The sequence below is a fragment of the Gobio gobio genome (assembly GCF_949357685.1).
Source record: "Gobio gobio genome assembly, chromosome: 10".
Lineage (NCBI taxonomy): Eukaryota > Metazoa > Chordata > Actinopteri > Cypriniformes > Gobionidae > Gobio > Gobio gobio.
The window spans coordinates 1,146,582-1,172,152 of NC_137116.1; the positions used below are offsets into that span (position 1 = coordinate 1,146,582).

General features: G+C 37.2%; 1 protein-coding gene across 3 annotated transcripts in view; it reads right to left on the reverse strand.

Annotated features, from left to right (window-relative positions):
- The window catches only part of plch2a (phospholipase C, eta 2a), a 187,906-nt gene that overhangs the window by 20,937 nt on the left and 141,398 nt on the right, over positions 1-25,571 (reverse strand). For 2 of the 3 annotated variants that reach the window (XM_079828247.1, XM_079828249.1), the window contains 11 exons: positions 24,772-24,901; positions 19,149-19,319; positions 17,456-17,549; positions 13,993-14,196; positions 13,599-13,719; positions 10,875-11,046; positions 7,082-7,189; positions 4,739-4,891; positions 3,396-3,494; positions 2,994-3,094; positions 2,793-2,878 (listed from right to left, as the gene is read on the reverse strand). In XM_079828247.1, coding sequence (XP_079684373.1) covers positions 2,793-2,878; positions 2,994-3,094; positions 3,396-3,494; positions 4,739-4,891; positions 7,082-7,189; positions 10,875-11,046; positions 13,599-13,719; positions 13,993-14,196; positions 17,456-17,549; positions 19,149-19,319; positions 24,772-24,901 — 1,439 coding nt within the window. Of the gene's footprint in view, positions 1-2,792; positions 2,879-2,993; positions 3,095-3,395; positions 3,495-4,738; positions 4,892-7,081; positions 7,190-10,874; positions 11,047-13,598; positions 13,720-13,992; positions 14,197-17,455; positions 17,550-17,675; positions 17,752-19,148; positions 19,320-24,771; positions 24,902-25,571 lie in introns of those variants that run through there. The other variant, XM_079828248.1, reaches the window with a different exon arrangement.

Below are 25,571 nucleotides of genomic sequence, written 5' to 3' on the forward strand. Positions count from 1 at the left end.
TTTTTATAATGGATATAATATTATGGAATATGAACATCGACGTGAAGAATGAATGCTATATCAGACAGTGTTGGGAATAACGGCGTTACAGATAAACGGCGTTACTAACGGAATTATTTTTTTCAGTAACGAGTAATCAAACGAATTACTGTTTCTCTCGTTACAACGCCGTTAGCGTTACTGAGGGAAAAAAATGCGGCGTTAGTCGCGTTACTATAATTGAGCTCACTGAAGCGCTTTTCATCCGAACAGGCTCTCTGTCAGTCGGACCTGCAATGTGTGTGTGTGTGTGTGTGTGTGTGTGTGTGTGTGTGCGTGTGCGCGCGCACCAGCCATGCGTGTTGGGGGTGGGTGCGGTGGTACACATAACTGATGATGATTGGTGGGTGGGAGACAAGGTTGAAGTTGATAGGTTGAGATCACACCTATTTTTTTTCACGGGCTGCGTCCCAATTCGCCTACTTATACTACGTCCTAAAAGTATGTACTCTTTTTGTGAAGAAAAAGTACATACTTTTGAGTGTGTAGCAGAAGAGTATGCAAGCTTTAGGACATACTACTTCGTCATCTTTAACGGACTCTGTTACGCGCGTCCTGTCACCGTTTAAACTGTCAATCATCGTCACAGTTAAAATCCCCCACTTTAAATTTAATTTCCTACCGTATCGGAGAGAAATGTAGTCGCTCGTTGATCTGCCTTTCGTCTTTAATGCAGAGACTCCTCTCATGTGTTTGCAAAGTTAATGGCCAAACGTATCATTACAAAAGTTCTCAATGCTGCTGCTGGTGAAATATAATATGGATAATATTGAATAAATATCTTTTATTCAGGTTAAATACTGATAATTGCTCACTCAAACCACTTTATCTAATCCTCTCCACTTAACCGTCAGACTCGCGTAACCGTCATGTTTGTAGTTTTTTAAACACTTTTTATCCGCGTTTGTAGTTCTAATCGAATCCTCGTCCATCTCGCAATGGGTTGTGGGTGATATCAGCCGTTAGAGTGCGCATCGATCTGCACTTCGGATTCTGACCGGAAATAGTAAACCATCCGGGAATCTTTGGAATACTCTTTTCAACATACTAAGATTTGGGACATACTAATTCTTTTTTCGAATACTATTTAGTACGGATAGTATGCGAATTGGGACGCAGCAACGGTCTATGGTTCACACACACACACACACACACACACACACACACACACACACACACACACACACACACCTATGACGCACACGCATATGCACATTCAGCGATAGTCCAACGACTTCAAAGGTAGCTTTCGCAAATTGGAAGTATAAGCGCTACTTTTCCCTCGTTGAGGTGAAAGGTAAGAATATTTAAGTAACGTGCAACTTATGCCCAGGAAGAAAGAGTCTCTCCACGCCGGTGGCAAGTGATTCTGAAGCGCCTCACATCATCATATGCCACAAAATTAGTGGCTAAAAACCCAGGTGATAACGTGAGCTCCACTACCACAGGAAAGTATAGTACTGATAATATTTACACAATATTTACACTATAGTAGGCCTACTGATAATATTTACAATAACTATCAATGAATTTGATAGGTGTCTCTCACATTGTCCCACAGCAACATTACAATAGTGCACATTAATGTACAATGTTTTATAATAATAATTTATTCTATTTAGTGTCCAATTCATTCATTTAACATATCTAATATTGGGGGCATCCAAATTATTTGACATATTTGAACATTTGAAAGAAAAAAAAGTAACGCAGTAATTACTTTCCCTGGTAATTAGTTACTTTTATAATGATGTAACTCAGTTACTAACTCAATTACTATTTGTAAGAAGTAACTAGTAACTATAACTAATTACTTTTTTAAAGTAACGTGCCCAACACTGATATCAGATGCAGGTAATACACTCGCTTAGTCGATCTCTCTCTCTCATAATACCATAATACTTTACTCTACATAATACAATAAGCTTCAATGAAGCGACTCAGCGTTCCTTCGTTACTAGTTCTAAAGTAACGTTTTAGAATTAGTAACGGATGCTTGGTCACAACTGTTAAACTGTCAATTTGAGATTTTAATCTAAGGCGGAAGAAAGTTCAAAGAGGGTTTTTAAAGACACTCCATTGTTGTTTCTTATTTATTTACTCACTTGTGCCGTCGAACTGTTGTATAAACGCAGTATCACACTCGCAGCTATACAATATGGCTGTACATCAGCAGCATGCTGTGATTGCCTACGGCCGAAAAACAGCCATGCTGATATATTGCCATATCGCACAGCTACTGATATTGCTCATATATATATTAGTTAATAGCCAAATTAGCTAAAAATCACAGCTGATCACATGAAAACAAATACACTGGAAGAAATTATTTTTTGATGTAAATAAAACAAAGATTGTTCTTTTTACAAGTACTATTTTAAAAATAGAAATAATACTACTAAAATACTATGTCTTTCTACTTCAAAATGTCAAGTTTAATTGTGTTTTTTGCGGTTTCTTTTTAATTATTTGTGAAATATACTAGACATTTCTGAATGAAAATGGGTTCAAAGTATATCCTACACCATTTTTTCCGTGTAATTTCTTTCAGTGTAATGAACTTTAAAACTGAATTTTAATATACAAACCTGAATAATAAAATAAACACTTCCAATAAATTTATTCAATGGAGCTGCACTATAATAAAGGCCCTTGTGATAAATTTTTCATCAACCTTGTAATACTCAATCTCACAGGAAGTGTCCTGTGTGCAAATGTTAAGAGATTTCACATATATTTTCTGCTCTTCTCACCTTGTGCCTCAAAGTCTGGCATGCCCACAGATTTTGTGTATACCAGATCAGAAAGTGCTCTTGACAATTTCATGGTTTTTTTCTTTCTGTTAAAACAGATTACATTTACATGACAGTTGAAACACATTCCCACACAATATTTAAATATTTCACTGACTATATACTGCGTAAATTCACAGATTATGAACAATTCTACAGTACCTGCTGTGATGCACTGGTGCTTTAGACGCCCCACTCGAGCTCTCCTGGTCGGTGTCCGTATCCTCAAAACTGGAGGATTTTCTCAGTTTACTTGTCTTTTTCTACAGTAAACAGAAGAAGTTGAGGTAATGCAGTTAATTAAGTCAATATGTAAGAGATAATGTACAGGCAGCCGAACACTATGGGAAAATAAACCATGAATGGGTAATCAGGACTCACAAAGCATTTACTACACAGCTGAATCAAGTATTCCAGAGAGCCGTACACACATTTGATTATTTCTATTAATCATTCATTCAGTATGAATAATTGATCTATGCAGCAGAGGATGTATTTGTCAGTATGTTGTTATGGGAAGAAACATTGTTTTGTTGAATGTGGGTGCAAGTAATCTATAACTACCTTCCGTTTTGAAAAGCTCCCCATGAAAGATTTAGACACACGTTTGTTGCCACCAACGTTGGCCTCATCTCCAGTGTCAGTACTGTCTTCTGCTTTTCCCTGAATTCAAAATATAGATGCATTGCAGTGAAAATCTGGACAGGGGTGTATACTAAATATACCAAATATACGCTAGACATTATACTCATGACAGTTAAACACTCTGATGAGGCAGTAGGTTACAGGAACAATAGATACAATTCCTGCTGCGGACGGACAACAGACTTCGTTCTTACACAACGGTCACTAGGTGGCGGTAGCAACCTATTCAAACAAAAATTTTCTTGCTCTTTCCAAATGGTTTATTGTGCTATGTAGACATATTCTTAACACAAACAAAAGAAGTTTCCTAGGTAAGACAAAACGCTGCAAATAAGATATGATCATCCACATTTACACATAACCCACTATTCAGTATTTAGCAAATTGGCCCACCTTGAAGAATGACAGTGTGAAATAACTTATCTACTTAACTATAACATATTTCATTTAGATTTAGAAGTCTTAAAGGTACATTAAACAGACCGAGTGTCAAGGAGAGGGTGGATTTCAGAGGGAAATGCTATAATAATATATAATATTGCCCCCTTTGCCAAATCTCTATGGGCCGTCAAGGACGGCGATGTAGTGTAGCTCCTCTGTGCGCAGTCCTGTGCAGATGTCTTATTTAAATAGGCCTCAAGTAAGTCCTTAAATAGCCACGCTTTACACATCTGTACAAGGGCAGAACTAACCTAATTTAGAGCACATGCTGAGCAGTTAAAATGAGTGAAAGGTAAGAGAATGGTGAGGTAAGAGAAACATAAGTGTACAAAATAATGATTAATTCAATAAAAAAAAACTGAGAAATGAATAAACAAACTACAAGTGCATTAAAATAGAATAGAAAACAGAACACAATGCATAAAAAGTAAATAGGGTGAATTTGTTTGCACACTGCAAAAAAAAATTCTTAATCTTAAGTAATTTTGCTTCTCAAGTAAAATTATATTTGTTTAAGTGCTTAAAATAAGAAAAAATACAAGGGAATACAAGAAAAAAATATTTTACCTTATGGACAGATATTTGTTCTTATTTTACTTATTTAACTCAATTAATTTTGATAGTTTATTAAGACTAAATCTTTTATCTTCTCAAATAAATGCATCTTGATTTAAGAATGTTTATATATTTGTACAAAAATAATGAGTAAGAACATCCTTTTATTTTGCAGAATGTAAATATGGTAACATTTAACAACTAACAACTCTCCTGGAAAAAAGGAGTGACATGTATGCAGTTTGGGTAAACTACAGCGTATTAACCTTCAGCGGTGATTTGTCGTGTTTTCCTGTGGGCGGCAGGCCTGCTATGGTAAAGCTGTCTGGATCTTCCCGGTCACGAATCTTTGACTCCTTCATGAGGTTATCTAATTTTTTCTTTGCAACATTTTCCGCCTGCTTCCTGTTCATAGATGTCTGGAAAGGGAGACACATAGAGAACTGAATTTGAATGGACCTCATGGGTGGATGACGCCTTAGAATTAGCATTGTAATATAATCTGCAGCTTTCTACAGAGAACATCAAGGTCAAAACCATTCATCAAAATATCCAGGTCATTTCAACTTGAGTCCTTGACCTGATTTTACACACACAGAAAAATTCATGACAAATATTCACTTACAAAAATGCCTCCTTTATTTTTACATTATGGCACTTAAGAGAGAGCAGCTTTCATCTAAAATGTATGAGCCTTTGAGGTTTCTTTAAGAGCCTTTTGGATACAGAACGATTGAAATGTACTGCTAAAATGACATGCCAGACATAGACTTAAAGAATTGAGGATTAGGGTAATTCTCATTAAACTTTCAAGAACATGTCCAGGTGATATTTTAATCCCAAATGAAAATAATAATAATAAAAAAATAATAAAAAAAACAATACACACCAATCAGGCATAACATTGAATAACACTGATTATCTCATCACGGCACCTGTTAGTGGTTGGTATAAATTAGGCAGCAAGTGAAATTTTGTCCTCAAAGTTGATGTGTTAGAAGCAGGAAAAATGGGAAAGCGTAAGGATTTTAGCGAGTTTGACAAGGGCCAAATTATGATGGCTAGACGACTGGGTCAGAGCATCTCCAAAACTGCAGCTCTTGTGGGCTGTTCCCGGTCTGCAGTGGTCAGTATCTATCAAAAGTGGTCCAAGGAAGGAACAGTGGTGAACCGGTGACAGGGTCATGGGCGGCCAAGGCTCATTGATACACGTGGGGAGCGAAGGCTGGCCCGTGTGGTCTGATCAAACAGACGAGCTACTGTGGCTCAAATTGCTCAAGAAATTAATGCTGGTTCTGATAGAAAGGTGTCAGAATACACAGTGGATCGCAGTTTGTTACGTATGGGGCTGCATAGCCGCAGACCAGTCAGGGTGCCCATGCTGACCCTTGTCCACCACCAAAAGCGCCAACAGTGGGGATGTGAGCATCAAAACTAGACCACGGAGCAATGGAAAAAGGTGGCCTTGTCCGATGAGTCACGTTTTCTTTTACACCACGTGGATGCCTGGGCACAGCAGGAAAATGCACCCTGCCACAAAGCAAAAATGGTTCAGGAATGGTTTGAGGAGCACAACAATGAGTTTGATCATTGAGTTTGATCATTGGAGGCCAAATCAACACCTGATTTGGCCTCCAAATTCCCCAGATCTCAATACAATTGAGCATCTGTGGGATGTGCTGAACAAACAAGTCTGATCCAGGGAGGCCACACCTCGTAACTTACAGGACTTAAAGGATCTGCTGCTAACATCTGGGTGCCAGTTACCACAGCACACCGTCAGGGGTCTAGTGGAGTCCATGCCTCGACGGGTCAGGGCTGTTTTGGCAGCAAAAGGGGGACCAACACAATATTGCACCCCGACTGAGCCTGGTTTCTCCCAGCACCCCGACTGAGCCTGGTTTCTCCCAAGGTTTATTTTTCTCCATTAGGTCACCTGATGGGGTTTTGGTTTCCTTGCCACTGTTGCCTCTGGCTTGGCTTGCTCAGTTGGGGACACTAAATTTTTAAAAAATTTTCAACTAAATATCCAAATAAATCTAATTATTAAAATTATTAAATTAACCATATAAACTAAATTACTGATCTAAAGCCCACACTGTCACTGTATGATAATTGAAATGAACTGATGACATCACCGTTTTCTCCGGAATGGCTATACGGCTGAATAAAATTCTGTTGCATTATTTTCCTGTTTAACACTGTGAAGCTGCTTTGAAACAATCTGCATTGTTAAAAGCGCTATATATAAATAAAGTTGACTTGACTTGATTAGTTATGTTATGCATGATCTGTGTATTTTGCATTAAGAAAATGAAGACTAATGACATCATTTTCATGAAAATTAAACACATTAAATCTCTTCACCACCAACTGTTAGTAATAGTTCTGTAATGTGAAAAAAATCTTTATTACTGTAATATGAAAAAAACTAAGTACATTTTGAAGTACAATTATAAAACATAACTATTTGTTTTTGTAGTATTAGTATTTAAAAATACACAATCAAGAGTTCTTAAAGAAAGAAATGTTTCACCAGAGCTATGTTCATAATAAATGTTTTACATTTGCACAAAATATCATTTAAAATGCACCGTAACCATACTTACGTCTCCATTCATCAGCTTACAGTCGTCCTCCATCTCATCTGCACTGTCTTCATCAGACACGTCCCCCTCCTCTGCGTTCTCGTCTATATTTGCCGGCAGTTTTTTACCCTATGAAATCCAAACATATAGAAAACATGTAAATAAAAGATTTGTGAAATGTGTTCCAATCTATATTTAACACTAGTTTAATATAGACCATGCAGTCAGGGGAGGAGTTCAAAAAAGGAACAGACAAGTCAGACAATTTCTGCTTCCCATAGTGACACTTGTACATTGTTTGTGCACACTACATTTTCAACTAAATATCCAAATAAATCTAATTAGTAAACTAAATTAACTATATAAACTAAATTACTGATCTGCCCACATTGTCACTGTATGATAATTGAAATGAGCTAGAAGACATCACCGTTTTCTCCGGAGCGGCTATCCGGCCGAATAAAATTGTTGCATTATTCTCCTGTTTAACACTGTGAAGCTGCTTTGAAACAATTGGCATTGTAAAAATCGCTATATAAATAAAGTTGACTCGACTTGACTTAGCTTTCTTTATCGCAGATAAAATAAAATAAATGCAATATTTGTCAAATAAACATGTTTCAGGCATTTACATGTAGCAACAAAACTTTTTTTCAATACTTTATGTACTACAGCTACTGCTTAATACAGAGACAACATAAGCATATACCAATAAAAGTACATAATAGTGCATGGGATCTATATTTTGTATCACTTTTATTTAGATAACCATGACTAAAACATGAAAACAGTTTTACTGGCGTGGTGTCAGCGCTATCTGCATAATTTCTAACTAACATGCACAGCTTTAAGTCAGGCACTGATTAGTCTGCACATTGGCGCATAAAGTCAAGCACACCTATTATTTTTGTAATACCATTTGTAGTTGCAGAACTACATATGTGACCTTTAAGACATCATCAAGGCAAAGTAAACATCCTTTGTGTCTTTCTGGTGCTGATTAGATGGTTTTAGTGAGCAATCACTTTTTTGTACTCTGGAATCCAGTTCCTAACCTACAGTGAAATAAAACATGGCCCAAAATCGTGTTCCTGTATGTTAAACATTTTATTTCCCCCCTGATTAGATGCTATTGATCATTTTCTCACAGATTGTTTGTTTAATTGCAGACAAATAATTTTTTTCTGGAAATGTTAGTGTAACGGGGGCAAGCTACTAAGAACTGTGCGAGTAAACCTCACTCCCCTGGCCTCAAGAGGCACACTAGCAACTGACTATAGAGACTGCAGTCTTTAGCACCCTTGTTAGCATGCACGCTTCCCATGCCAGAAATGGCAGTTGGAAATGAATCCTGCTCGGAGCAGTGCAAGTAGAACCGGAGGGGTTACTTTGGTGCCATGACAATTTATAACTCAACTCAACTACATGTTGCATTATCAGTATTACCACAAGGGGAGATATAGCAGTTATTAGCATCTAAAATCCCTGCTATACAGTAGGCGAAAAACAGTATGTAAAAAGACTAGTATGTTTGAATTCATAGTATCCATAAAACAGTAGGAGAAAAGTACCGTGATGACTTTCGATGAGATTCTGAAGTGTGCATCTAATTTACAATTTAGAAGTGAAGCAAATGCAACTGACGCTGGAAGGTCACATGACAATGACAACATGGAGAATGTTATACAGTACGTCCAGATTACACTCATACTACACATATTCATACTATATAAACATACTTTTTAGTGGTCTCAAAGTAATTACTTTTCTAAAAGAACCTATTTAGAAGACTATGCTATTTTTGGAAGCAGCCACTCTCTTTTTAACAGCACAGGCGTTTAAAAGAAACTCTATCGCCCCTTTGAGTTCTGAGCTTGTTTCTGCACGAACGCATGATGCAAGTACATATAATGGGACTGCCTGCTTGCAATACTCAATGCATTTTTTATCTGAATTTGCGTATTTGCATAGAGAATGTTTCTAGCCCAAGGGTGTCGTAGCAGTGAAAGCATCTTACAAGACCATTAAAACCCAGGGGACCAATCGGTTCTTTCTCATTAAATAGTATGATTGACTGGCACATAACAGCACTTATGTATGTACTGACTACAGAGATGCAGCACTGACATTGACAGGGACATTAACAGAAAGAGGCCAGTGATAGATAGACAGAAATGGGTAACTCAATAGAGGGTCAAACAATGTCTGACCCAAAGAGTAATTCGTTTTAGTGTGTGCTGTTGGTCGTTGCTATTATTGGATTTGACATTGCATTAACATTGTAAAATCCATTTAACTTTCATCCCAATTTTAGATTTTTATAATCAGAGATTAAATACAAAGTATTGTAATGTTTGTACTACTTTGTTTTTACATAACATTTTGAGATACTCTACCCAAAAATGAAAATTCTGTCATTGTTTACTCACCCTTATGTTTTTCCAAAATTGTATGAATTTCTTTCTTCTGCGAAACAAAAAGATATTTTGAAGAATGTTGGTAACTAGGGTTGCCAACTGTTCTGTATAATACGGATTCATTCCGCATTTAAGGCATCAAAGACATTTGTCCCATATACGCAGGCATACTCTAGAGTCAAGACTCTAGACCATACGAATAACAAACTCTAAATTGAGAATGAATCATTCTTTTGGGACAAATCATTGTTTGATTTGGGAATATAGCAGGTAACAGAAGGCTTCAAGACCAATCAGAATCATCTGCTGGCTGGTTTATCCCGCTTAACAGCAAGCGGGACTCACGCTAATGGCAAATCCCTTTTTACTGTGTGTGTTTTGATTATGGCAAATCAGAGGCACTTTTTTTGTCCATACAAAAGGAAGTCAAAAGTAAAAACTGTGTGGTTACCAACATTCTTCAAAACATCTTCTTTTGTGTTCTGCAGAAGTAAGAAATCAGGGTGGACATGAACGACATAAGGGTGGTTAAAGGATGACAGAATTTTCATTTTTTGGTACAGTATCCTGTTAAGTTTTCAACTTTAGTAAGTTTTATTTATGATAGTCTTGTTCAAAGGTAACAAAGCAAAGTTCCAGTCAAATTCAACGTCAACGATTAAGCTCAGATGAGAGTGCATTAAAACCCACAGTCTAGTAGCTGGGCTCCCAGTAGTCACATGCTCCATGATCCACAGCCTGTGCCGAGCAATTTGTCAATATCACCAGCTGGCCCAGTTTGCAGTTCAGGATTCACTTTCTAGTGGGAACGTCAGTCTGCCGTCCAATTATAGCGCCAACTCGCTCCATCTATGGCCCAATTTTCAAGCCTCACACTTTATTAAAAGCACAGGAGAGGGCTGGACTTAAGCAGATAGGTTTTATTTCAATGAGACTGTAATGCTGCTCTAAAAGGTTTTCTGAAAACCTTTTAGAAAATGACCAGAAATTGCAGAAATTTCTCTCATCCTCTGGTAAAAAATTTTAACAGTCAAATAAGTAACATGCCAAGCACCCAAATAAATAATAAATAAAATACAGAAAAAATTAAATAACCTATACATTTCAGTGTATTTTACACAGTAATATTTGTAATACTATGCTCTTTTGTAAACAATTGCATTAAAATAAATTGAAAGCATAATTGTACATATTCTATTCTAGTAGCTTAATTATTGTAGTTAAATATACTGTATATGGTTATAATTATAATTTGATTCAAATTTGCCTAACAAAATCTTAATATAATATGATGCTTCAAATAATTTGTTTTACATCATGAGTGTAGTCATCATCTGAAAATGGCCATAAATTTGCTGCTTTTGAACAAACATTTGTAAAAATGTTTAGACAGTTACCTTGACGAGTATTTTGCCTTTTAGGTCTTCGGGTGAAGGCAGAAGTCCAGATGGGTCTGTGGGGATGGAGGATACGTCCAGTTTATCACCAAACACTTCAGTCAGATACTGAGCCATCTTCTTCTGCTGAGGGACACTGCAGTGATTCTCAATGGACAGAATCACTGGATACCTGAGGAAATATAGTTCAAAACATGCATTCACAGATCTATGATAATAGTGAGACTAATAAAAATACTTAAAATGTCATTCAATTGTGAGACAGAAGGCTTAAAGGGGCAGTAAGCAATTTCTGAGAAACACTGTTGAAAGTGGATCGGACCAAGTACCACAACACATTTGTAGCCAATCAGCAGTAGAAGACTGTAGAAAGAGATGGCTGAGAGACATTACAAAAGAGAAATGGTCAGAGGAAATTCACTGGAAAAAGAAGGGATTATGATCAGGCAAGAGCTTTAGGACATGCATTAATATTAGAAAAGCTTTCCAGCGCTGGAGAGACCTAAGCGGGAAGGCCGAAAAGGTTGTGTTATTTCTGCTACATACATGAGTAACATTGGATTCCCTATATTTCACAGAACCAAGATATGCTGTTGTTGTATTGTTAGCTATAGTAACAGGACAGTTTTGTTTATCTGGAGTATCTTGCTTGTATATACTCTTGCGTAATGTGTGCTAATTTTTTCTTCTTCCTTGTCGTTTGTTCGTCATCTTCGTCATTGTGTGCTCATACAGTTTGGGGGCGGAGCAATGAAGGGAGGGGTGTGTGTGTATTTGGGTTGATTTAAAATATCAACATTGTTTCTCAGAAATCACTTAGGCTACTGTACCTTCAAAACAACAGCTTACAATTAAAAAAGAGAAATCTTCTGCATAATATAAAAAGCTTAATAAAACGGCTTATATAATATTTGGTTGTATCCTTACTGGTTAGCCAATAGGCTCATTATTTTCAGTGATTTCAAGTCTTATTTCTTACTCTATTTGCGGAAAGCACTATTTTTGGTACAAGAAACCTTGATTTATAAGTGAAAACAATTAGCCGTAGATAGTGCTAACACATTTTTACTGCTGTAAATGTGCAAAACTTTCATTGCAATTTATAAACAAACACGCTAAAATGGCAAGCCAAAGACATAACAGATGCATATCACATCTGACATATGAGTGACACTGTCTAAAAATAGCTTTTTGTTTACTGCGACCCGCAATGACCCTTAACCGTGTACAGCTTTATTGGATTATCACCTTTTGCAACGATAACACCTGAAACTCATAGCGATGGAGGAGGAAGTCATGTAAAAACAAGCTGTCAGTGTGAAATGTTCCTGTGGACACACACGTTCACACATTCCCTGGACCCTCTGCTCAACAGTGCTGTCTTCAGGATCAGAGAATGGGATATTACAAAACATTGCGACTGTGGGTTAGCATCGACTGTCCTTCACTGCCAGCTGTCAGGCACATAAACCTTCAGGACTGAAACTTAGAATAATAGTTGTCCTCTCTCATCTTGCATATACCCCAGAAATAAATCAATGTGAAAATGATATTGTGAAAGCATGGTGGTCAAAGATCTATATAAATCTAGTAATAGATGCATGCTTAATATTATATATATATATATACACAGTATATACTGTATTTCAAAATTCACTAAGATAATAAATTGATAAAATACTAACAATTTTAGTGTTTTAGCAGCTTCTTATGATTTCTGTTTAATCATCTCACTATTGTAATTTGTTCACAGATACAGAAATTATTTAAATAATAATAATGTGGCGAGGTGGACGAGCGAGAGACATGGGAGGCGCAAGCGAGATCGGTGTGCGTGATTGAGAATGAACGTCACCTGCGAGGCACACCGGTCTCAAGTCCTCTCATGAGGGAGCACGGAGGCATATAAGGACGAGCGACACAAGTGAAGGACGAGAGAGGACCAGGCCTGGATTTTAAGTTGTGTTTTGTTTACGTGTTGTTATTACGTGTTGTGTGCTTTTACTTTCATTTTGTGTTCATTTATTTTATTAAAGTTGTTGGATGTTCGCCGGTTCCCGCCTCCTTCTTCCCACATGAACAAACAACGTTGCAAATAACATAAAAAAATATTTAATTGTACAACTTAAAAAGAAAAAGGCATCAACATGAAAGGTTTGATGAATTCCATAACTTTTTGTCGGCATGGTCTGAATATGATCTGATTCGATTTTTGTGGTAATCAGAGCAATAGTATAGGATGAGTTAAAAAAAGTAGGTTTTTCATAAAATTCAAAATGGCTGAGGAAATTTTCATGACCGAAAGGGTTATGATAGCATGCATTTAAATTGTCTTGAGCCAAGAAATCAGAGGAAACATTTTTGTTTGTATCTTGTTTCTACAGTTCAAAAGTAATTAACATAAACATTAGTGCAAATTTGGGTTTGAGATAGAGACTCCCAATTTGCTATGGTGAGAGTTCAGACTGTCCTCTATCTGTGTGCCCACACTTTTCCACAAGCAGTTCTGTGGGCTGCCGGAAGACTTCCATGCCGGAATAAGCAGCATTCGGTGCTTGGCCCGTAATCAAAATAATATCTATATATATATATTTGTTTTGCTCTTCTCAGCTTTAAAAAAAAAAAGTCACAATGTCTGGCTTGTTGTTAGTTGTTTATATCAGTTGACCACTAAATTATAACCTTCTGAATCAGTTAATATCCAATGTATCCAATGTCTCTTACTGGGTTTTGATGAATGCATATTTGTTGATGGTCTCAATAACATCTTTAAAAAGGATTTTGGAAGTCAGGGTGTAGCCATGATGTACGATTGGTTCTCCATCCTGTCCATCCCAGCAATCCACTAAAGGATAATAATAAAACAAAGTTTAAATGTATTAAATTGATTCATTTAAATAATCAATTATATTTTTAATATCAATTATATTTTTATTTTTATAATTATATTCAATGTATATATGTTCACATGTATTGTTCAAGCATATCCCAGTCAGACCAAGCATATCCCAGTCAGAGCTTTGATTCTCATAAATAGTTTGGATCACAAAATTTGGCAATTGATTCACTTTTTTAAGATGCAGCACTAAAAAGCACTAGAAAATCATGCCAATCTCACCTTCCACACATCTGCAGCCGGCTTGCAGCACCCAGGCATACATATCCACCCGAGACTGGGACATGAGCTGGTCGCCCATCAGGTAGGTGTTGTGGGAGGAAGCAATGAAGTAGTTACTGAGGGGCTGCGTCATGTCCTGGTTTACCTCGTAATGCTCAGGGTTGAAGATGTCCCCAGCAGGACTGCGCATATAATTTGTAAAACCTGTGGTGTAGAGTTAGAGGAGATTGTAAATTTCTGTCATAAATATTTTACATTTGTTGATGCAGTACAAAGATTACTACCTATGTAAAAACTTAATTTTGCTATATAGCCTGTCGAGTTTCAACTTGATTTTGGTTAATAATAAAAATAAAAAACTTATCACAGAACAATGGGATTTTTTACAGTGAAAAAACTACTACAACAAATCAACTAATAACTGATATTAATTTACACAGGGTTTGGGTTAAAGGATTAGCTCACTCAAAAATGAAAATTCTGTCATCAATTAAACCCTCATGTTGTTCCAAACCCTTAAGACTTCCGTTCATGTTGGAAACACAAATGAAGATATTTTTAATGAAATCTGAGAGATTTCTTTCCCTCCACTGACAGTCCATGCAACTATCACATTAGCGCTTCAAAAACTTCATAAAGTGATCAAATAAATCCATATAAATTGAGCGGTTTAGTCAAAATTTTCTGAAGAGACTCTGTCGCTTTATATGATGAATAGATTAAATTGTATTCACATACAAACAATGATCAGCGAATGAACAGAAGCTCAACCGAACCTACTTGACACATAAGAACAAATGTATTTTTACGTTCTTGAGGAAGCTCAAACATGCTGCATAACACGAGAATGAACCTCATTGGTTCTTGCGGAAGCTCAAACGTGCTGCGTAACACAAGGATTAACCTCATTGGTTCTTGCGGAAGCTCAAACATGCTGCATAACACGAGAACGAGCCTCATTTGTTCTTGAGGGAGCTCAAACGTGCTGCGTAACACAATAATTAACCTCATTGGTTCTTGCGGAAGCTCAAACATGCTGTGTAACACGCAAATGAACCTCATTGGTTCTTGAGGAAGCTCAAACGTACTGCGTAAGACAAGAATTAACCTCATTGGTTCTTGAGGAAGCTCAAACGTGCTGTGTAACACGAGAAGGAACCTCATTTGTTTTTCAGAAGCTCAAACATGCTGCGTAACACAAGAACTAACCTCATTTGTTCTTGGAGAAGCGCAAACATGCTGCGTAACACAAACATGAACCTCATTGGTTCTCGCGGAAGCTCAAACGTGCTGCGTAACACAAGAACTAACCTCATTTGTTCTTGGAGAAGCGCAAACATGCTGCGTAACACAAGAATTAACCTCATTGGTTCTTGAGGAAGCTCAAACGTGCTGCGTAACACGAGAAGGAACCTCATTTGTTCTTGCAGAAGCTCAAACATGCTGCGTAACACAAGCATGAACCTCATTGGTTCTCGCGGAAGCTTAAACGTGCTGCGTAACACAAGAATTAACCTCATTGGTTCTTGAAGAAGCTCAAACGTGCTGCGTAACATGAGAAGGAACCTCATTTGTTCTTGCAGAAGCTCAAACGTGCTGCGTAACACAATAACTAACCTCATTGGTTCTTGCGGAAGCTTAAACATGCTGCGTAACACAAGAATTAACCTCATTGGTTCTTGAAGAAGCTCAAACGTGCTGCATAACACGAGAAGGAACCTCATTTGTTTTTGCAGAAGCTCAAACGTGCTGCGTAACACGAGAAGGAACCTCATTTGTTTTTGCAGAAGCTCAAACATGCTGCGTAACACAAGAACTAACCTCACTGGTTCTTGCGGAAGCTTAAACGTGCTGCGTAACACAAGAATTAACCTCATTGGTTCTTGAAGAAGCTCAAACGTACTGCATAACACGAGAAGGAACCTCATTTGTTCTTGCAGAAGCTCAAACGTGCTGCGTAACTCAAGAATGAACCTCATTGGTTCTTGAGGAAGCTCAAACATGCTGCGTAACACAAGAATTAACCTCATTGGTTCTTGAGGAAGCTCAAACGTGCTGCGTAACACGAGAAGGAACCTCATTTGTTTTTGCAGAAGCTCAAACGTGCTGCGTAACACAAGAACTAACCTCATTGGTTCTCGCGGAAGCTTAAACGTGCTGTGTTACACAAGAATTAACCTCATTGGTTCTTGAAGAAGCTCAAACGTGCTGCGTAACACGAGAAGGAACCTCATTTGTTCTTGCAGAAGCTCAAACATGCTGCGTAACACAAAAACGAACCTCATTGGTTCTCACGGAAGCTTAAACGTGCTGCGTAACACAAGAATTAACCTCATTGGTTCTTGAAGAAGCTCAAACGTGCTGCGTAACACGAGAAGGAACCTCATTTGTTCTTGCAGAAGCTCAAACGTGCTGAGTAACATAAGAAGGAACCTCATTTGTTCTTGCAGAAGCGCAAACATGCTGCGTAACACAAGAATGAACCTCATTGGTTTTTGCTGAAGCTCAAACATGCTGCGTAACACAAGAATTAACCTCATTGCTTTTGGACTGGACTGTCAATGAATGGACAGAAATCCCAGATTTTATAAAAACATCTTCATTTGTGTTCCGAAGATGAACAAAAGTCTTATGGGTTTGGAATGACATGAGGGTAAGTAATTAATGACAGAATTTTCACTTTTGGGTGAACTAACCTTTTAAGATCCAAGGAACCTATTATAGGAATCCTTTGCTATCTATGCACATTGTATAGCTCTACTGTGTATTCTAACTATATAGTACAATTTACTGTTTATTTAAGAATTTTAGCAACATCCAGTTTATACTTGACACAAAGCTGAAAACTCCTTTAAAGGTGAGGACACATTAGCAACAATTCGTGGACAAAAAAGGTCCATTGTCCACTGTCAATAGTGTAGTGATGCACGGAGCACTGCTCACACAGAAGTCACTATCAAACCAAGCAGCTTTCTGTTGGCAAACACGGCAAATTCACATGACCAACTTAAATCTGATGTGAAATGGGAAAATTGTTCACCTTCATGAAAAAAATCTCCAGTTTTCTCAGAAGCAAATGTCATCATAGTTTGCTATGTAACTTAGTGAACGGAAACTACAACAAATATAATTTTGAGTTCTATGACTTTCCAAAAGGGGAAAAAATATATAGAGAGATTCATTACTAAGTTAGAAGAGAAAAATATGTGACATTTGCCATCACTCCCTCAGCCATTGTATTTGAAATACACATGAAGCAGCATTAACTAGTTAATCTGTAATGCAATGCCAAAGTAATGAAACACAACATATAGTGTCATAAATAATAATAAATATAATTTTTTTTTAAACTAAAAAAGTAAAGGTGTCATCACAACCTGTAAAAATAACGTGGATTCCTATTGAAAGGAATATGACAACATTTTAAATGAGCAACTACATTTTAAAAATAAAAAGTTTGTACCGTCGATGCCCAGGACACCCAGTGTCTGGTTTTCAGGACAAGGCTCAAACTTGGACACAATTTCGAGGCAGTGCTCTTTTGAGACACTTGTCATCTGAAACACAAACAGTAAAGAAAGATGAACAAGTGAATGATTAAACACTTACAAAAGTGGAAAGCATGCATTTAAAACAGTTAGAGCCATCTAATCGAATCAAAGCATGATTTTTATTCATATTACGTATGAAATGTGTGATAAATAACACCACAGGGAGCCATCCTCATGCAACTAGCCCATCTCCGCTCTGGAGTCCGATTGTGATGCCTGACAGCTGGCGTTTAAATGGACTGATTAGTCAATGAGATTCCCATCCACGCCAATCAGTGTCAGATATTTCCTCCAGCTAATGCAGAGGAGGATGGTGGGATACTGCCAGCTGTGGATATGGTATCGCAGTAAACCGCGCAGTGCACCAATATCTTTGTTGATGATTAGCTACTATTGGAACTTAAAGGGATTGATATACTTTATTCTCAGCTCTATTTTGGTCACTCCATTAAGAAACAAACTTAATAAGATGCTGTTTAATAAGAGCCATTTTTTTTTTTTTTTTCCCCTGCTGGTAATTACTTGAAACAAATGAGAGTGGAATGTTATCAAGAAGAAAAGGTCACTCTGAGTGATACCATTTGCTTGAGATGCTAATTTCCTCATTCTATATAGTTTGTGGTGGGCTTTTTGTATGTTTAATTTAAATTTGACTGCATGGTAGTACTTTATAATGCTGTACATGAATACTTTTAAAATTGTAATGAGATTTTAATAACCGCCTTAAACATCAGCGTTCTGTCAACCCATTACTTGAAACACCACTTGAATCAAACATCTTGCAGATTTTTGATTTGGCAGTTGAAGTAATATGAAAATGTACCACTAGAGTTGATTTTACAAATGAGGTTCCATAGGTTAATGAACATAAGAATAGAATGAAACATCATTCATAGTTGTTAAGATATCAATTCACTTGCGACGAATGTAACAACAGTCATAACAAATCAGTTATGACATGCAATCATATTAAATGTGAACATACAATGATTTCCTGAAAATGTTAATGGCTAGTTGATGAAAAACACTTCTATCATCTATTTATCTCTACAACTTCAATTTTAAAGTGCAAATATTCCAAGTAGTCTCTCAATGTCAAACATAATACATAGATTTTTTTATTAATTCATAATTTGACAGCATGTAAAAGATGAGAAACCAGACTGGAATTTTAACAAGGTCACTTGTTTCAGAGAAATTCAGAGAAATTCATAACTACTGCAAATGTACATATTGTTTTTCAGTGTAAATAACCTGTTAATGTACTAAGTAGTGTTAACATGCTGTTAATGTGTTAAGTAGTGTTTCAGGCCACTAATAAAAATTCAAATATATCTAAAGCCGCCCCTCTTAGCAAAGCTTCATTGACTTCTGTGCTGTTCTTCAAGACCATGAAAGAGAAGAATTTGAGGGTGTGTAATGACAATCTTTCCAAAAATGTGGGGAAAAGCCTATAAACGGTCACATTACCATAGAAATGACATATTGCATTCATCAAGTTTATCAAATTACGTGCCTGAGTTAAAAAGGAGGACACAAAAACAACATGCATTTTTTGTTTGTTTTTACCTTACTAGTGGATTTCACCTGCAAACTACACCTCACCTTTTGTTCAGTCTCAAGGAAACGTTTGAGGTCATCTGTATCCATGTGGTCTTTATGGTTGCTGTAGGTGAGCATCAGCAGGTAAAGATCACGCCGTGTTGACATCATCTTATAGAAAGAGCAGAACTCCTCAAATCCCAAAGTGCCTTGGTTGTCATCAGTGTCTGCCTCCTAAAAATCAGAGATGGAGTAATTTGGAGTGAAGGAACATCAAGGTGAAGCAAACTGTTTGCCATTTCAAGTAACATTGTAACAATGTTCATGTTGCTCTTTTCCATACAACACAAGCATGTCCAGGGGCTGTCAAGTTCAGAAAAACAGGAAAAAAAACACCATAAAGGAATCATAAAAGTAGCTTATATGACTCAAGCGTGATATTCCAAGTATTTTGAAGTCATATGCTATGAGGTCTTTTGTGGGAGGAACAGATTACAACTTGCATTACATACACTATATTTCCAAAAGTATTGGGACACCCCTCCAAATCATTGAATGCAGGTGTTCCAGTCACTTCCATGGCCACAGGCGTATAAAATCAAGCACCTAGGCATGCAGATGCTTCTACAAACATTTGTGAAAAAATGGGTCGCTCTCAGGAGCTCAGTGAATTCAAGCATGGTACATTCATGAAATTTCCTCACTACTAAATATTAGACGGTCAACTGTTAGAGGTATTATAACAAAGTGGAAGCAACTGGGGACAACAGCAACTCAGTCACGAAGTGGTAGGCCACGTAAAATCACAGAGCGGGGTCAGTCGCCAACTTTCTGCAGTCAACGGCTAAAGACCTAATTTCGTGTGACCTTCAGATTAGCTCGAGAACAGTGTGTAGAGAGGTTCATGGAATGGGTTTCCATGGCCGACCAGCTGCATCCAAGCTTAACATCACCATGCAATGCAAAGCGTCAGATGCAGTGGTGTAAAGCATGCTGCCACTGGCCTCTATAGCAGTGGAGACGTGTTCTCTGGAGTGACGAATCACACTTCTCTGTCTGGCAATCCGATGGTGGATTCTGGGTTTGGCGGTTGCCAGGTACTCTTCTGACTGCATAGTGCCAAGTGTAAAGTTTGGTGGAGGGGGATTATGATGTGGGGATTGTTTTTCAGGGGTTGGGCTTGGCCCCTTAGTTCCAGTGAAAGGAAATCCTTAAAAAATCCTTAATTCTTCAGCATACCAAGACATTTTGGACAATTTCATGCTCCCAACTTTGTGGATGAGCCAGTTTGGTGTGGATGAACTTGACTGGCCTGCACAGAGTCCTGACCTCAACCCGATAGAACACCTTGGGATGAATTAGAACAGAGACTGCGAGCCAGGCCTTTTCGTCCAACATCAGTGCCTGACCTCACAGATGCGCTTCTAGGAGAATGGTCAAAAATTCCCATAAACACACTCCTAAACCTTGTGGAAAGCCTTCCCAGAAGAGTTAAAGCTGTTATAGCTGCAAAGGATGGGCCAACTCCATATTAAACCCTACGGATTAAGAATGGGATATCATTAAAATTCATGTGCATGTACACGCAGGCGTCCCAAATCTTTTGGCAATATAGTGCATATTCAAATATCAAGATTTCGTGTTAATGATGCCAAACAGCTAGGGTCATGCATCGTAACTGTGTGGGAGGGGAATATTTTCAGTAAATTACGATAAAAATTATATTTGTTTCTCACATAAAGCTATTGTACCGCTTCAGAAGACTTGAAATGTAGTGTACAAGTTATATGAACCACTTTTGCCTTTTTGTCTTTTGACCATGAGCATCTAGATTTACTTTCATTATATAGAAAAGAGAGCAACGTGGACAGACATTTTGCCTATAACTTCTTCTGTGTTCCACAAATGAAAGAAAGTCACATTGGGTAATTGTTTTTATAAACTATTCCCTGGTTGCTCCAGGTGATTGTACCTGTAATAACTGTACAATTCGTTTTGGATGCCATTTTATTTACTGTTAATTTTGTTATAAAAAATTCATCATTCTCCTGTATTTTTTATAAAGCATTTTAGAGTTAGCCTCCTCATATCTGAAACAGATTATTGTTAGGGTTTCACATCACTGTGTTTCTAGGCCTCAACAAGGCTAGTGTTATATTTTTTTCTTAAAGATATTTCATGTAAATAAACTGCTCATCACTTTCAGTACATGTTCTATTACATATAATGTATACTACCTTTTCAGCCAGATATCCTCTAACAGAAATATGCATGTAATCCAAAGGGTTTATGAACTGTAACCATTTTAGTTTGTGTGCCATTTATTGAGTGAAAATTGAAATATTTAGGTGAATTTATGTAAAATAGTCATGCACAGTTGTGGGTAGGTTTGCTTCCTAAAGCATGACTTCAGTCACTGATCATTGGCTATAATGGAGGATAAACCAGCAGCTCTTCAATCAACTGGAGAAATGGCTCATTCAATAACAGCAACCCACTGCCACAATTAAACCCCTTCCTTGCTGAGAAGTCAACCCCCTAAAAAACAACAGCGCCTCCACATCTCTCCTATAGCTCTCAGCCCATAAGAGGCGAAAACTGTTTTCTCAGCTCACTGAATCCCAGGCTCAGACGCCAGCGCTGATCCGTAGAGCTGCTGAGTCAAACACACACATAAAGGCTTGCGGTGAGCCGAGGGGTTGAGGATGTAATAAACCCTGAGCTAAGCGCCAGAGAATTGGTGCTTTATGGTGAGAAGCTTGAAAACAGGTCACAAACACTGAAGATGCTGAGAAGAGTCGCATTCGCACTGCTACCTCCGAGGAGCTGACATCACTTCCTTTGAGTACCGGAATGATGTATCTAAATTGTGGACCTTACAAATAAATACAAATTTACAAATTACAAATTTAAAAAGGAAAATTTTCCTACAATAAATATATTTATAACTAAATTATAAAATTTTCAAACAAACAAACAAACAAACAAACAAACAAAAACTTGCTGTCATGATGCTAGAGTGCTGGTTGCCAGGATATTGCCATACAGTTGCTAATGTATTCTCAATGATTGCTACAGTATGTTATTTACTGGCCCATGTCAAAAACATCCACCCATGTCTTTATGATATTCTGTCCTCTAGATGTAAATCAAAGTAAATCGATGGGATTGTTTCTCTTTTTATTGTTTGCCAGGTCAGTCCAATTGTTTGAAAAAAGACATAACACACCTCTTCACAACAATCCACATAAATTAAGATATTCACATAAATGGGAAATTGGTGTGGATTACGTCAAAGTTTAATATTTAGGTTTAGGGATTTGTTCAAATCATTACATATAATAATGATTGTGATGCTTGACGTAAAAAAGAAAAAAAAAAGATTAAAGTTAGCACACAAAAACATAAAAGTCTTTTAATATAGAATACACCATTTAACGGTTTGGGGTCAGTAAGATTTTGTTGAAAAAGCATTTGATTAAAATTACAGTCAACCTTGTTACAAACTGTTTTCTATTTTAATATATTTTAAAATGTTATTTATTCCTGTGATGGTTTTCAGTTTTCAGTTTCACATGATTAATATGCTAATTTGGTGCTCAAGTAATTATTATTATTTTATTATATTTGAATAATTATTAGTAATTATTATTATCACATTTAAAAACATAATATATATATATATATATTTGAAACCGTGATACTTTTATTTTCAGGATTCTTTGATGAAAAGAACAGCATTTAATTGTTTTTTTTACAATGTTTTTACTTTTGATCAATTTAATATATATGATTTATATTATTTCAAACATATTTGATTTCAGTTTAATAAACAATTAATAAACAATCCGAAGATTCCATCACAGTGTGCCGAGAATCACACAGGTTGTTTATGAGGTTAAGCCAGAGAAATCAGGGCCAAAGACTTCAGGTGACATCACTTTCTGTTGTTGGATAGCAGGGCCAGATTGCCCCCCTGTGGTTTACTGTGTCTTACACTAAAGGCCATCTGTGTCCATTTACAGCAGATGGGGTGGATGCTGATGAAGTGTGAAGCTTAGCGACCTGCAAACAGCTGAGGTGAGGTCTCGATCGCATACTCACACACAGTAATCCAGACGGCCTGGAAAAATACTTTGGAGCTCAGTGGGAACCATACACACCATAGAAAGGCCATGTGTGGCCAAAAAAACCAAGAAGGAATGTTAATATGTCAAACAAAGCGTTGCAAAGATCTTCGGTGCTGACCAATTATCTGTATTTTCAAATTCAAGTTAGAATAATTCTAGATATATGAGACCGTTAATAATACAGGACCACTGTCTGATGTGTATGCATTTAAAAAATTGAAACTGATTTTTCAAAATACTAAACTATAATCAGATTACAGTTGTCAGAATTCAGGTTGTTTACAGTTAAACATAACTACTGTAATTTCTTCGTATTCTGATTTTGAGTTTCCTAGGCTAAGTGAATGCTTGCAAGGAACTACTTGCTGGATTTGGATTTGCTGGTTCATGCAATGAAATCACTGTAACTGTGATACTGTGAACTGTGATATTCAAGTTTTTTGTTTAAGGCACTTAATAACAACTAGCACTAATACATTGCCAACACACCACTTTGCTTTCAGGATTATATTAAACTGTAAAACATCATGTTGGCATGGATCCAATATCCCCCTGCATTTTGGAACAATCTAACATGGCGTAGCTAGCAGCATCTAACATTTTTGCCATCTTCTGATGGGATCTGGTGAAGAGATTGGATCCAATATTCCTGGCGTTTTGGAACAATCTAACATTTTTGGCATAGTTGGGAGCATCTAACATTTTTGGTGTAGCTGGTAGGATCCTAGTCTCGTGTAGCCAGACCTTTAGACTGACGGCAGAAGGTCTGGACTTTTTCACAGCTTTCATTGGCCAAGGACCGCCCAAGAGGATGTTTGACTGACATGTAACACAACCAATCACAGTTCATTGTGTTCCATGTCATGTTTAGGGGCATGAAAAAGTAAAGTCGATGTCCTGCAATAACAGACCGCCGTGCATCTATAAATTATTTATTCAAGAACGTTGTGCAAGTTTACTGCAACAATGGAGCCGCGAACTTCACATACTTTTGAAAATCCAGCGTTTATTGTCACAGTTGTAAACACGACGGAGTTTGGCGTCACGCCATTTGTTTCTAGGCAGACTGTTAAAAAGACGCAACACACACGTCTCGCGGACATCCTGTAGTATTCAACCAATCAGTAGACGACTTCGAAACTCCTGAAGTGTTTCCAGAAAAGTGTGCCATATGCATCAGATGTTCAGCTAATGGTCCATGGGTGTGACGTCTGAGGCTGAGACTAGTAGGATCCTAACAATCTAAAAAGTAGACTGTGGTTGGTCACTTTACATGTCAGTCAGACTAATTGTCAACTTCCTGTCTATGTTTGACCAAATAAGCTACAATGTGACTAGTCGGTTTAAGCATGTATAAGGCAAAGAAACTTATAAATATAAGGCAAAGACACTGTATAAGGCAAAGAAAGCAGCCAGTTATCAAACAGCCTGTGGTAACTTTGGAGATGTTGTACCTCTAAATGTTGATTTGGCAATATTTTGCAAGTCTCCTATATTAATCAATGCCAATTTTTCTGAGAGAGCAGCTGGTCATAATGGCCTGGTGGTCAGCTTACCTTAAACATCTGTTTGACTTTCTGTCTGGGCAGGTTGACATTGAGCTTGTGCAGGAGCTGTAAGACTTCACTGATGCTGAGGCAGCCGTCTCCATTCTTATCAGCCTCAGTGAAGGTCTGCTTCAGCCATGTAATGGGAAGAGTTAAGGGTCTGAGAACATAAAATGGCGAGCACCTCCACCAACTACAAAATATTATGTCCAGAACTGTTTCATAATAACATTTAAACTGCTGATGTTGCGCTAAAAAAGTCTAAATCAGTAGTATGACAATAGCTTGGATGTTCTCAAAACTGGGTTTCTTTTCAAGTAACAATGTACTTTTTTTTTAAAGAGTAGTGATCTACCATGATAAAAAGGCTATGCCACTATTCACTGATTCGTTTAATTGCCAGGGAAGAAGATCCTGAACTGATTATATGTCTCCCAGATAAGGAAGACAACTTCGGGAAGATTCAGGTAGCTTGACTCTAGCTTAACTGTTTTTTTATGATAAGATTGACTTAAGTGAACAAATTTTTATAAAAGGTAAATTGAAATACTAAATTATGAGTAAATTCTTGTTTAGGAGTTTCAAAGGAGTTTCCTCAGCAGGGAATCTACACTGTAAAATCGAATTAGTTAGACTTACTTAAAAAAGCATGCAAAATGATTGCCTTAAAAAAAACTAGTACAGTGAAATAGGAATAGTATTTTGTACTGACAAATGCTTAGTAGCTATAGTTCACTTACACAAGAGCTCTAGTAACTAATAAAGAACTGAGAGTACTTGATACAATCAAAGGGAACACTGATAACCAT